General features: G+C 42.5%; 1 protein-coding gene across 13 annotated transcripts in view; it reads left to right on the forward strand.

Annotated features, from left to right (window-relative positions):
* LOC101827296 (cytidine monophosphate-N-acetylneuraminic acid hydroxylase) overlaps positions 1-12,591 on the forward strand; it is a 70,852-nt gene that overhangs the window by 47,695 nt on the left and 10,566 nt on the right. For all 13 annotated transcript variants that reach the window (XR_002382051.2, XR_002382050.2, XR_002382048.2 and 10 more), the window contains 2 exons: positions 8,243-8,383; positions 11,293-11,467. Coding sequence is in view for 2 of the 13 variants with exons in the window: in XM_040755717.1 (XP_040611651.1) it covers positions 8,243-8,383; positions 11,293-11,467 (316 nt within the window). In the remaining 11 variants the exon portion in view is untranslated. The remainder of the gene's footprint in view (positions 1-8,242; positions 8,384-11,292; positions 11,468-12,591) is intronic.

A 12,591-nucleotide genomic window follows, 5' to 3' on the forward strand; every position in this document is an offset into this window, starting at 1 on the left:
TAATATTGAACCATAAGTTTTATGAAACCTAGAGATAGATCCTGATGAAAATTACTATCTGAATTGATATAACCTAAATATACAAAATATGTGAAATACACACACCAGGATATACACATTCACCAATTTTTTTATTTAAAAATTTAGTGGCTCGGGAGCTGGCTCAGTTGCTAAAGTGCTTGCTATACATTCTGAGAACCTGACTTTGGCTTTCTAGAACCCATTTAAAAAATGAGGTGCAGCAGTGCATGCTTGCAATTCCATTACTAGAGAGATACAGCCAGGAGGATATATCTCCACTCTGCTCCCCAGCTCAGTGGCCAGTCAGTGCAGCAGAATCATCAAAAGACAGTGTCTTAAAAGGTAAGATGGAGAACTGTTGCAGAAGACACCCAATATTGACTTCTGGCCTCTACACACCTCACACATTTGTACCACCCCGCACCACATGCACACACACATACATGCATACTACACACACAAAAAGTGATATATGCATTTATCATATACCAGTGTCAGAGATGTTTATATCTAGTGGAATAGCAAAACTTAGATAATCATGTAATACATCATGCTCTTATCATTTCATGTCAAGGACACTTAATATTTTAGTAGAGACTGTAGTAAAGTCAAATCCTAGCTATGTAGTACTTCCAAGTGCTTCGTCGTCCTTGATAATGAAACCATGATAGGTGCTAAAGTGTTTTAAATACCTGTAATTTATTTCTATAAACGTGAAAATTTTGATTTTAGTAGAATTGCATTCACTTCTGTTTTAGTTACTTTTCTATTGCTGTGACAAAACACCAATGACCAAGACAATTTATAAAAGGAAGCATTTAATTGAGTTTATGGTTTCAGAAAGTTAGACTTCATGCTGGTTTGAAAGAAAATGGCCCCCATGGGGAATGGAACTACTAGGGGGTATGGCTTTGTTGGAGTAGGTGTGGCCTTGTTGGAGGAAGTGTGTCACTGTGGGGGTGGGCAGTGTAGCATAGCAGGGAGAGCTGACAGTTTGGAATTTAAACTGCTTAAAGTTTAGATGTACACTCTACTACATACTAACAGGGGAACCCACAGCTGGTATCAACCTGAACTCCAAAGGTCTGTGAACAGGGCACAGTATGAATGATATTCAAGTGTTACTGTTACCATTATTTTCTTGAGATAAGAACTTCCTATGTAATTTAAGCTAGCTTTGAACTTCTTATCCCCCTGCCTCAAACTCCTCATTATTGAAGTTATAAACCTGTACTACTATATCCAGCTTTAAAAGTTACTTTCGAAAGTCTAGGTAATTTATAGGCATGGAATCCTCACATAGTACTAGGAATATGAAAGGTTCCCAGGAAATATTTTTTTCTTTTCTCTCTTGACTCTTTACCATAGTTTAGGGGAAAGTGCTGAGAGATAATTTTCTGGGAAAATAGTTCTAAGACCAGGGAAATGACTTCGTATCACAGCTCAGTAGTGGGACTGTAGCCGTGCCTGCTGCTTCTTCATATAGGGACAAGGAGAAGCAGAAGGCATTAAGTCAGATTCCCAAGGGAAACACAAGTCCAGTGTTGGAGCAGGCAAGCTGAGCTCTGCCTGAAGCCTTGGGAAACAAAGCCTTTTCTAGGGTCATAATGATTTTCATTTCAAAAACAGAGAGAAAACCCCGCTGCCCCTTATTTTCTCACCTCTGAGGATTCCACCTCTCTTCTCCATTTGCCTTTTTGAGACAGGGTCTAATGCAGAATCCCAGTCTGTCCCTGAGCTCTCAGTCATTCCTGCCTCAGCTTCCCATGGACTCAGATTATAGGAAGGAGTCACTGTCTCTTGCTCTGTTGCTGTTTTTCTTTCACTAACACTTGGCTCCGGAAAGTAGATGGAATTCTCAGAAAGTACTCACCCTGCCAGGGAAACAAAGTCCTGAGTTTTCAGTAGATTATCTTCTACTCAAGAATCATTTGACATTGACAAAGAACAGGACACTTGGGAGGCAGAAGGTATTGGCATTGCAGGAAGAACACTTATGAAAATAAGTCAGAAGATTGAGTAAGCGTTGGAACTCAGCCCCTGGCTGTGCTATGTGATCAGCAGACCAAGCCTCTGCAATTGCAATACAGAAGGCAGCACCTCTCAGGCCCCACACTGGTGACTTAGTGGCACACATGTGGCCTCAGGCTGGTAACTTGGTGGCACACGCGTTGAACAGAGGTGAAAGGTCCACAAAAGTTTTGAAAAAAAGAACTGAAATTGAATTGAAACCACAGCCTGAAGATGGAACTTTAGAACTTGTGGCCTGACTGAATACTTGTTTAAACAAAAATATCCATTTGAACAGATATAAACAGATTTCCATAGAATAATTTTCAAAGGAACAGGATATGATCCAAAACTACTTAATATCAGGAAAAACAGGATCTTCATAGAATAATTTTCAGAGGAACAGGATATTATCCAAAAGTACTTCACAATAGGGAAAACAGGAAAACCTTACCGGAACATGACGGGAAATACAACAGATAAAAGAACCCAAATGGCACAGATGTTATAATTATCAGAAAAAAAATTTCTGTGAAAGCCATGTTTCAGCAAGTAATGGCAAAAACTCTTGACTGTAAAGACAGACAGCTATACACAGACACAGACACACACACACACACACACACACACAGAGAGAGAGAGAGAGAGAGAGAGAGAGAGAGAGAGAGAGAGAGAGTCAAATGGAAAATGGACAGGCAAACTATACAGTTCACAGCAGCAAACACATGGGAGGACTTCTAGTGCTTGATGGGACTGAGAAATGCAAGAGGAAGAGAACTTGAATATGGAGCAAGAGAAGCCCTCAAACCTAAGAAGAAGAAAGAAAAGACTATGACAAACAGGAGCAGCTCAGGAGACTTACAGGACGATGGCAAATGTCAGGTGTCTATGGAGAGGAGGTGAAGATCATGGTACACAAACAAGATGAAAAGTGAGTGGCTGGAACCAAATCTGATAAATGGTACAAACTTAGATTCTAGAAGCACGGTATGAACTTGAATCAAAAGAAGCCTGGACACTTAAAAACAAAACTACAAAAAACTAAAAAAGCAGCAATATCAAATTACCTTGATTTTAATGGCAGGAAATAATTCAAATAGTTGGACTTCTAATCAGAAAGATAGTGAATTTTTAAAAATGTGTTTACAAAGCAAACAAAAGAATTGCACCTAGATCCAGCAAAGAGATTCTCAGGGCAGCGAGTAGAACAGACCCTCGCAAATGAAAGAGCTGGGGCAGGTCACTGCCAGCAGAAAAGTTAGGGGAACTTCTTCAGATTAAAGAGAAGTGATTCTGAGGGGAGAACAGAAATATAAATCTTGATACACTTAATAGAATGCTTTTCTTTTGTTAGGTCTTTTAATTTGCAAGCCAAAATATGGCACTGATGTAAATTTCAGTATATAGAGATGTGATAGATTAAATGGTATCTCTTCAAAATTCCCATGTTGAAGTGCTGAGTGAGCCCTGAAGACCTCAGAACAGGACTTGCTTAAAGATAGCGTCTGTACAAAGGTGATCCAGTTAAAATGAGTCCATGAGAGCAGACCTTAGTTCAATTGATCAGTGTCCTTATAACAAGGCACAAGACACATGAAATAGCTAGGGAGAGGCCATGGGACAGTCTGTTCTCAGCCAACAGAAGGAACTGGTCCTGCTTCACTGTGACTTTTGAATGTCCAGTGATAAGAAAAAGTTCCTGTTTAACTTCTGTTCTTTAAGCATCACCAGTGTGGTACTTGGGGACAGCAGTCACCAGATGTGATGCATTCTAAATAAATGTGAGAAGCAAGTATAGAATATTATAACATGGTAATCCCCAAAGCAGCAATTCTATAAGGGATATGGTTTTAAAAAATTAATAGACAGACTAAATAGAATACTGAAAAACATGCAAATAACCTAAAAGAAGTAAAAAATGAAGGGAAGAAACAGAGAAATGTAAATAAAATGATCAATATGAATCAAGAAATATGGATAATTGTATTAAATATGAATGATACAGATATGTAAATGAAACCACTTGGGATCTGCCAGAGTAGCTTTGCCACAAATTAAATTGTCCAGAGCAATCTTGGTCAGCACCCCAATCAAGCTGTTATGATTTCAGGGTCCACAGAAAAGTGGAGATAGAATAAAATCATGGTTTCTTTTAAAAAATAACAAAACTGAACTCTAAGGGACAGAGACTATAGTGGATAAAAGAACAAGACCAAACTGGGTTTTAAACGTAGTAACACAAATATGAGATAAAAGGCTATAAGAAGCTGGTGCAGAAGAAGGAAGCTGGACTGACTGATACCACATGAACGTAGGCTCCAGAACAGGAAATATGCGGGTTCACAATGAGTGTAGTGATGTAGCTTGCCAACACTAGCTCACTCAGGAGACAGAATAGTGTCAGATGTGTGTGCCCACATTAAACCACATTTGCAGTTGAAAGCTTCAGCATTTTTCTTTCAGTGTTTGGAAGAAGAAAAATTCAAAGAATCATGGAGGACATAGAAAAATTCACTACCACCATAGACCCTGTGGGTCTGATTGACATTTATAAAGAACTCAGACCAGGGTAGCAGAACATATGATTTTCAAAGTCATATCAAACATCCACCAAAGTAGATCATATCCTGGGTCCTACAACAAACCATAACTGAATTAAATCTGGTTATGCTTAGCATGTTCTGTAATCTTAATGGAATTATGCTGGAGATCAAAAGAACTGCAACATCTCCAAATGCCTAGAAATTAAATAGCTTCTTAATGCTCCATGGGCCAAGGAGGAGATCTCAGGGAAGTTAGTGCACATTTTGATATGAATAACAAAGGAATGTACAGTTTCACAGTTTGTGGGAAATAATAGGGCACAGTAGTACATACTCATACCTCAGCTACCAGGGAGGTTAAGGCAGGAGAAACACTTGAACCCGAGGCCAGTCCAGACAACATAGTAAGACTGTCTCAAAAAGGAGGAGAGCATAAAAAACAAAAGATAGTATACACAAGGTTCTGGGTTCAAACTCTAGCACTGCAAAACTCCTAAAAATTTGAGATAATGGACCTTGGGTCAGGAATCTAAGCTCCTACTGGGGACTGGGGCTGTAGCTCAGTGGTAGAGTACAGACACTGCCTCCCCTCAAACAGCAAAGTTATCAGCTCTGGTTCTGCCACCATTTACTGTAACCCGCACTTACGATTTCCTTTGTCTCATGATTAAGATATGGTGGCTCAGTTTGCTGATACCTATCTTTCACCATGTGGCCCTGCATTTGGAACTGCCCACTGTGACCTGTGACTGAAGCCTCCTTCCTTTCTATACCCTTGTTGACACCATCTAGCTCTTTTGACTCTTTTACATATTTTAATAAGAATGACCCAAGGTTAAAAAATAGCTTCTTGTGGTCAGTGCTCGTTCTGCTTTTTTGTGATGTATTATTTATGAAGGAGCACAGTGATGGGTGTGGGGGGGACTAGAGTTCTAGTTTTTAGGAAGAAAAAATAATTATAATACCGGACAGCAAACGCCATGGATTGAAGATCAGGGCAGATGATAAAAGGTTGACTTCTGGCCTAGTGAAGCTACATTTGAACATTAAGTGGAGCCTGGCCAGAAAAGATAAAACAGTGCTGGCCAGAAAAGATAAAATGGTGACTGTAGTTTATGATGGGACCTGTTAGCACACACCTTTAACCCCAGCACTCAGGAGGCAGAGATGGGAAAATTGCTGGGAATTCAAGGCCGGGTCTACATGCAAAGTTCCAGGCCCTCCTGAGCTACACTGGGAGACCCTGTGGAAGGATTTTAGGGAAAGAGTCTGCAGCTCAGCCCAATGGTTGGAGCAGGGGACATTATGACGAAAGCAGGGCAGAGGTGGGGGCCCAGACTGGAACCACAAGAGTCTGCCATAACCCACAGCTTGGGGTCTTTATGAAGGTTTGGGGAACCCAGTGAAGGAGACTAGTAAGGAAGAGGGGCATCACTAGATGTCAGGTTATGTGTCTATGTGGTAGGAAAGGCAAAAGGAACATTGGTTTGGAGACCAATCTGAAACTATTACAGTTACCCAGGAAGGAATGGTGAATGGCAGTGAGAAGAGAATTCAGATGAATGAAACATTAAGTAGCTGAAAGCATGGACTCTCAGAGAAGAGCTGGAGAAGGTGTGTGTTTGCTTAGGGAGTACTGGACCTCTCAACACAATGCTGTCTGTAAAAGTAATCAAAAGCCACAATTCTTTATGTAAGCTGTCAGAAAATGTCCTCAGTGCCCATGACACTTGAGAGAATGGTATGGAGATACCGATTTCATTATTGTTGTAGATAAAGAGACAAAGATGTATCATGAAGTTACAGAAGTTCGTGAACACTGTGCTTTAAAGAAAGTGATGGACAGTACTCTGGCTCAGGACAGCCACTCTTGGAAAAGAGACAGTGATGATATTGCTTTCATTAGGAACTGAAGATCTGGGGAGGTGACTCAGGAGTCATGTGCCTGCCACACAAGCACCAGGATCTAAGTCTGTACCTGGCAGCTGTGTAGAGAGTCTGGGCTTGGCCATGTACACCTATAATTCCTGTATTAGGGAGTCAGATATAGATGGCTTGCTGGTGCTTACTGGCCAGCCAGCCTAGCCAATCAGCGAGCTCCATATCGGTGAAAGACCCTTTCTCAAAAAATAAGGTTCAGTGGTTGAAGAAGACACAATGTCAACCTCTGGCCTCCGTATGCACACATATGCACATTCACAGGCACATACATGCACACACTCACAGGTGCACACATGCTCACAGGTGCACAATGCATGCACTCACAGGTGCACACATGCATACACTCACAGGTACACACATGCATAAACTCACAGGTACACACATGCATAAACTCACAGGTGCACATATGCTCACAGATGCACACATGTTCACAGGCACATACAAGCATGTTCACACACACAGGTGCACACACCCACACATACTCCCACAGAAACCGAAGCAGCAGGAAGATGTTGGCATGGAAACAAGGACAAAGCCACAGACACCTTTTAAGAGCACTGCAGTGTTTTCAGGAAAGAAACAGACAATTGTTCATGTTCTATTTAACTATCTGACTAAATATCAGGTCTAGAGAACCAACCTGAAGTTCAAGGTTGACAAATTCTCTTTAGTAGTAATGTCTGTGTAAATAACTGTCAGGGGGATCACAATGACAAATCCGTTTTCTCTGGCTGTCCCATTTTCTGTTCCAACACCCATGTCAGTGTGTTATGGAAATTGACAAGTTACAGTTTTTTGAGAAAGGTGGTAGCATGGAGTTTGATTTAGGTAATGCCCAGCTTTGATTAATAGCATAATTAAATTCTGGATCTTGAGCTGAGGATGTAGCACAGTGGTAGAGTCCTCACCTTCCATGCATGAGCAAAGAAAAGAAAGAGAAAGCAGGCCCCAGGAAGGATTATGACTGAGGATGTGTGCTGCTTTGTAATGGATAGATTTTCAAACAGTGTCTTGCCGCCTCCATTCTCCCATCCTCTTCTTCCTTCTGTGTGGACACACATGTGTGTGATGGTACATGTTCCTGCATGTGACTGTGGATGTGAGAGGTCAACCATAAGTGTCACTCTTCAGGTGCTTTCCACCTGTGGTTTTGAGACAGGATCTGTGATTGCTGGACTGGCCAGCCAGTCCTGAGGATAACAGGACAGTTTAATGGTTTCGAATGCAGAGACTTTCCAGATTTTATTCTGAAAGCTAGAAAGAGGCCCTGGAGCCTGTCTGCAGTCTGAGCCTGTGCAGGCCATGTGACGTGTAGCCTTTGATTCCTTCTCTAGGAAATGAAAGCTGTGATAACAGCAATCTCATGAGACACTGTAAGATAAAGTGGACTAGTTTGTATCAAGCACTTAGTATAATGCCTGCCAAATAATAGTCAATCAGTCTTCATTTCTGTTGATATTCAGTATGAGTGTGCAATTACTGCCTACTTATAATGGTTACTCATAGTTCCGCTAACTTAATTACAATCACCACCTTAAAAAAAAAAAAGACATGAACAACTTCCTTGACTGATTAGAGACATTAGCCCAAATATGGCCTTTATTTTACCTCCTTATGTGTGGAAGGGGATTGGAACGTGGGAATAAAGAGTAAACCAAAATATTCACTGTCGCTACCACACTCCTGGAGAATCAACTCTCTTATCTGGGAATGCTCTTATTTCTTAGGTATATTAAGGAAACAAACACCAAAAATGACCCGAATCAACTCAACAATCTCATCAAGAAAAACTGTGATGTGGTGACATGGACCCCACGACCTGGAGCTACCCTTGACCTGGGCAGGATGCTGAAGGACCCAACAGACAGGTCTGGGGATAAAAATACCTTATATAATGTCTTTAATATTATGATGAAAAGCTCCCGACTCTCAGCAGGTCCCTCTTCTGCGGGGACATTAACTTTTGTTGACTAAAATGCTAAGCTTACCTTAAGATCTTCATCTCACTTTAAAAAGTAGAAATCCTAGAGCCAGGTAGGGAGCCACTCACCTGCAATCCCAGCACTTTAGAGCCTGAGGCAGGAGGATCAGACCAGACTGCACTGTTTGAGGCCCTGACTCACTATTCAAATAAAATAGACTGGCAATTATCATTCAAATCAGACAATGTCCCAAACCATCTCAGCCTGGCTTAAGCGCTTTCATAACCTTGGGGTCCTTCTTACCCAAGAGTAAAGGGTAAGAGGCTGGAGAGATGGCTCAGCTGTTAGGAGCACATGCTGCTACCACAGAGGTCCACAATTCAGCTGCCAGCACCCATGTAGGGTGACTTGGAAAGTTAGTTTTCATCCCACTGCAAGCATGACCTATAAAATTAGCAGCACATTTCAAAATATCAGACAGGGGAATCCAATTACAAAGAGTTTAACCTGGACTCCAGAGGCCTGTAGTCTCATAAGTACCTCTCCTGAGTAACATAGCCATAAAGTTCCTGCCCAAATGTAGAAATACACATACTGTAGGAAGTGAGCAGAAGAAAGCTGTATTGCCCTTTGCTGACATCCCAGATATGACTAGGGCCTGGTCAGCCTCCCTCACAGATTTTCAAGTACCTCATGCCACTCAGGCCCCCCTTGCCTGCTCTCATCTCCACCACTCACTCAGGGGCTGTCCCCCCACTCGCTCAGGGGCTGTCCCCTGCCTGTAGTTCCCTGGTGTGGTAGTGCCCCTCCCTCACAATGCTTCCCCCATGCTAATGCTTTTCAATGTGCAGGTCACAATCCACTGGCTGGCCATCAAACCAAGGTCACTGGTTGTAACCAATATTGTCACTAAAAACCAAAAGTCAGCAGTATGAATAAAAACTAAGCATTTGCATGTAGTAAAGGTTTCATTTCTGGGATAACTTTGCAACCTGATGGAGACATTTCTTGTCTGGAAGTGATGGTCTGTAATCCCAGCATGTGAGGAAGCAGGAAGATTGTCATGAGTTCAAGACCAGCCTGGCTTGTTTTAGGGTTACAGAGTGAGACCTTGCTCCCCCACCTTACCCCCACACAAAATAGTTCTTACAGGAATTACAGGCAAAATATTGGGAACCCCTCCATTTGTTGCTAACAAGCCATTCTTTCTAAATTATGAAACTTAAATTCCTAGAGCGCTCCTGCACGCTGCTGTGTGGATAAGGATGTATGGCCAGCTGGAGAGTGAAAATGAGACTAAAGGAAAAGCGTGTGCACAAATGCCATTGATTCACAAATTATTCACTAGAACATTCTGATACTGGGAGCCAGAAGTTCAGAGGACACAGGCAGGAAGAAACCTTGGTCCTCGTGGAGCTCTCCAAGCCCTGAGTTGAGAGCTGATGAGTGAAAGCCCAAGGAAAGGGGGACACAGGGATGCCATGTGGGGGCCAGGGTCTACATGGTCTCCTAGACCAGGCAATGAACCTGCCCTTTGAACAAGGAGAGCCACAGAAAATGACAAAGCAGAGAAGGGTCTTACTGAACTGTAAGTGGGTTTTGGAAGCCCACTTCCTCTGTGTAGAGGGGAATGCTCTACCCGGGAAGCTAGAGCTCTGGAGTCAAGGAGGCCTGGGGAGGGGAAGCTATGGTTTCTCAGGAAAAGATCAGTGAGACTTCAGTGATGCCAGGCAAGGAGCTACATGAGACTGGAGATGTATTTTAGAAGTGATATACTTTTGGTGCCTCTGTAGCCTTAGAGACATGATGGACTCAAAGCGAAGTTTTGAGAGGGCATCTACTGTTGCCTCCACACATTTAATAGACACAGGAGTATTTGCCTCCTTAGATTATTTTCCTTGTTCATCTCACATCCTATTACTTTCTCAAGATCCAAGACTCCATGTTCCAAGTAGTGATCTACTGCCCCAGGATAAGCAGGACTGTGTATACTACTAACTGGGTTTTTAAAGAAAAAAATTACAAATCGGTCTGAAAACTGGAGTTTGATGAGCAGATAGAGCACAGTTGATCAGAGGCACAAAATTCTGTCGGCTAAAGTTTATATGCTCAAATATTTACTGGGCACCACGTAGCCATACTTTTCCTGGAAATGTGAACAAACATTTATTCAACCCAGAAGGACACCAGTAATAGACCAAAGAGTCCATCCCACCCAAGTGTAGCTTGGTGACCCAGGAGTTCATGGGGGTCACTTGTAGAAACACTGGAAAATCCCAACTTGTTACAGTTCCACTCATGAAAGCTGCAACCCTGGAGTTCCTAGACCAACCCATGGGCAGCTCCACAGGAGTGAGCCCTCTCCCCAGCTGCTGTTGATGGCTTTTATAGCTTGAGGAAGGAGTTTTCTTTAGCCTTTGAGTTTTCTTAGTGTCCTGAGTTTTACCAGCCTCCACTCCCAGCAGGAAACATTTCAGTTCCTTGTGCTGCTTTCACCAGATGCCTATTGTGATGGGCATGAAGAGGCAGCTGTTGCCACATCACAAAGCCAATACAAGCAGGTCACAGTCAACACATCCTTCACTTAGTCATCTGGAGCAAGAGAGTCCAAATCAGGGATCTTGCAGCTTTGTATCTGCAGACATACACAGGATTTGTCAATGAAATATGATGTGGAAATACTGCCCATTAAGTAGTAAATGGGAAATGGTATGACTTAGGTTAGGCTGGGCCCTGTGAGGCAATCCCCTATCTTGAAACTACTCCTTTGGCGGAGTTTTCCTTAAAGAATCGGTTTTGCCTTCCTTACCTCCCTTACCTACTTCTCTGACCCTCCTCCTCTTTGTGTCTTTAAGCCAGGGCATCGTAGAGCCTCCAGAAGGGACAAAAATTTACAAAGATTCGTGGGACTTCGGCCCGTACCTGAGAACCTTGCAGTCTGCTGTAGGAGATGAAATCTTTCTTCACCCATCCTGGATAAAAGAGTACTTCACTTGGGCTGGATTTAAGAGTTACAACCTGGTGGTCAGGGTATGGCTAAAAAGTCTCTGCCTCTGCTCTCTTGTAATCTGGAGATCTTTGTAGTCTCCTGGTTTCCAGTTTGGTTTCTAGTCAGCACTTGGAAGCCCTCCAAACTGTCCAGCAGAGGATAGAGAAACTTTGTGATGAAAACTGAAGGGGCCATTAAGTGTAGCTCAGTTTGGCTTTTGCAGTATCTTTCTCTCTTGTCCCTATGAATTAAAAAAAAAGTTTAAATCACCATATAAAAAGTAATAAGTGTCCTTGTAGCATTTTCATCTGCACCTTGATTTCCTTGGGAGCCCTCCATCTCCTGGAACCCTGTCCTCTGTACCCTTCTGCCCCTGTGGTCCCCTTCCTGTGTGTTTTATTACCCTCTCCACCCCACTCCCTTGGGGCTGCATTTTACATTATCTGGCATGTCAGGAATGCTTAACCGTGAGGCTAGGAGGTAGAGTCCACCCGGAGGGGTTTTCGACCTCCAAAGCTGTGGTTCTCCAGAACTTTTCTGTGCCATTCTGTGGCAATATTTTCCCTGCTTAACTGGGAGTTGATGAAAGCCTGCAGCTCTCCCTTCCTTCTTAGGATGAGTTATTTCAAGATTGGTCATTTCTATATTTAAAGTGTTAAAACATGCTTCCTTTAATGACATAAAAGAATAAACAGGTCTAAAGCCATTTTTGAATATTAGCTCCCAGCTATTTTTGAGGAAATCATCTTTGAGACCCAGAGTTCTGGGAAAGTGAATGATGTTTTCACATGAAACTTTTACAACTTTCAATGAATGTATTACTTTAAATTTTAAAATTACTTTTATGTATTTATTATTTGTGTGTGTGTGTCTGTCTGCCTGTCTGTGCTCTGCAGTGAGTGTGTGGAGGTCAGGGGGCAACTTGTGGGAATCAGTTCCCTCCTTCACCATGTGGATTACAGCACCTCTTCCTGCTGCGCTGCCTCGCTGGCCCAGTGAACATATTTCTGTTTAGCTGCTGTATGGTATGAGGCATAGTACACACTGTATTTCCAACTGAAAGCTTCCGGTGCTACTTGACATCTCGTTGCTGACAATGGCGTATGCCGCTGGAGTTAGAGTAGCGAGAGGCAGTGGTTTTGCTGATGTAGAAGATGAGGAGTGT

Source organism: Mesocricetus auratus, unplaced genomic scaffold (genome assembly GCF_017639785.1).
Source record: "Mesocricetus auratus isolate SY011 unplaced genomic scaffold, BCM_Maur_2.0 Super-Scaffold_100013, whole genome shotgun sequence".
Classification (NCBI taxonomy): domain Eukaryota; kingdom Metazoa; phylum Chordata; class Mammalia; order Rodentia; family Cricetidae; genus Mesocricetus; species Mesocricetus auratus.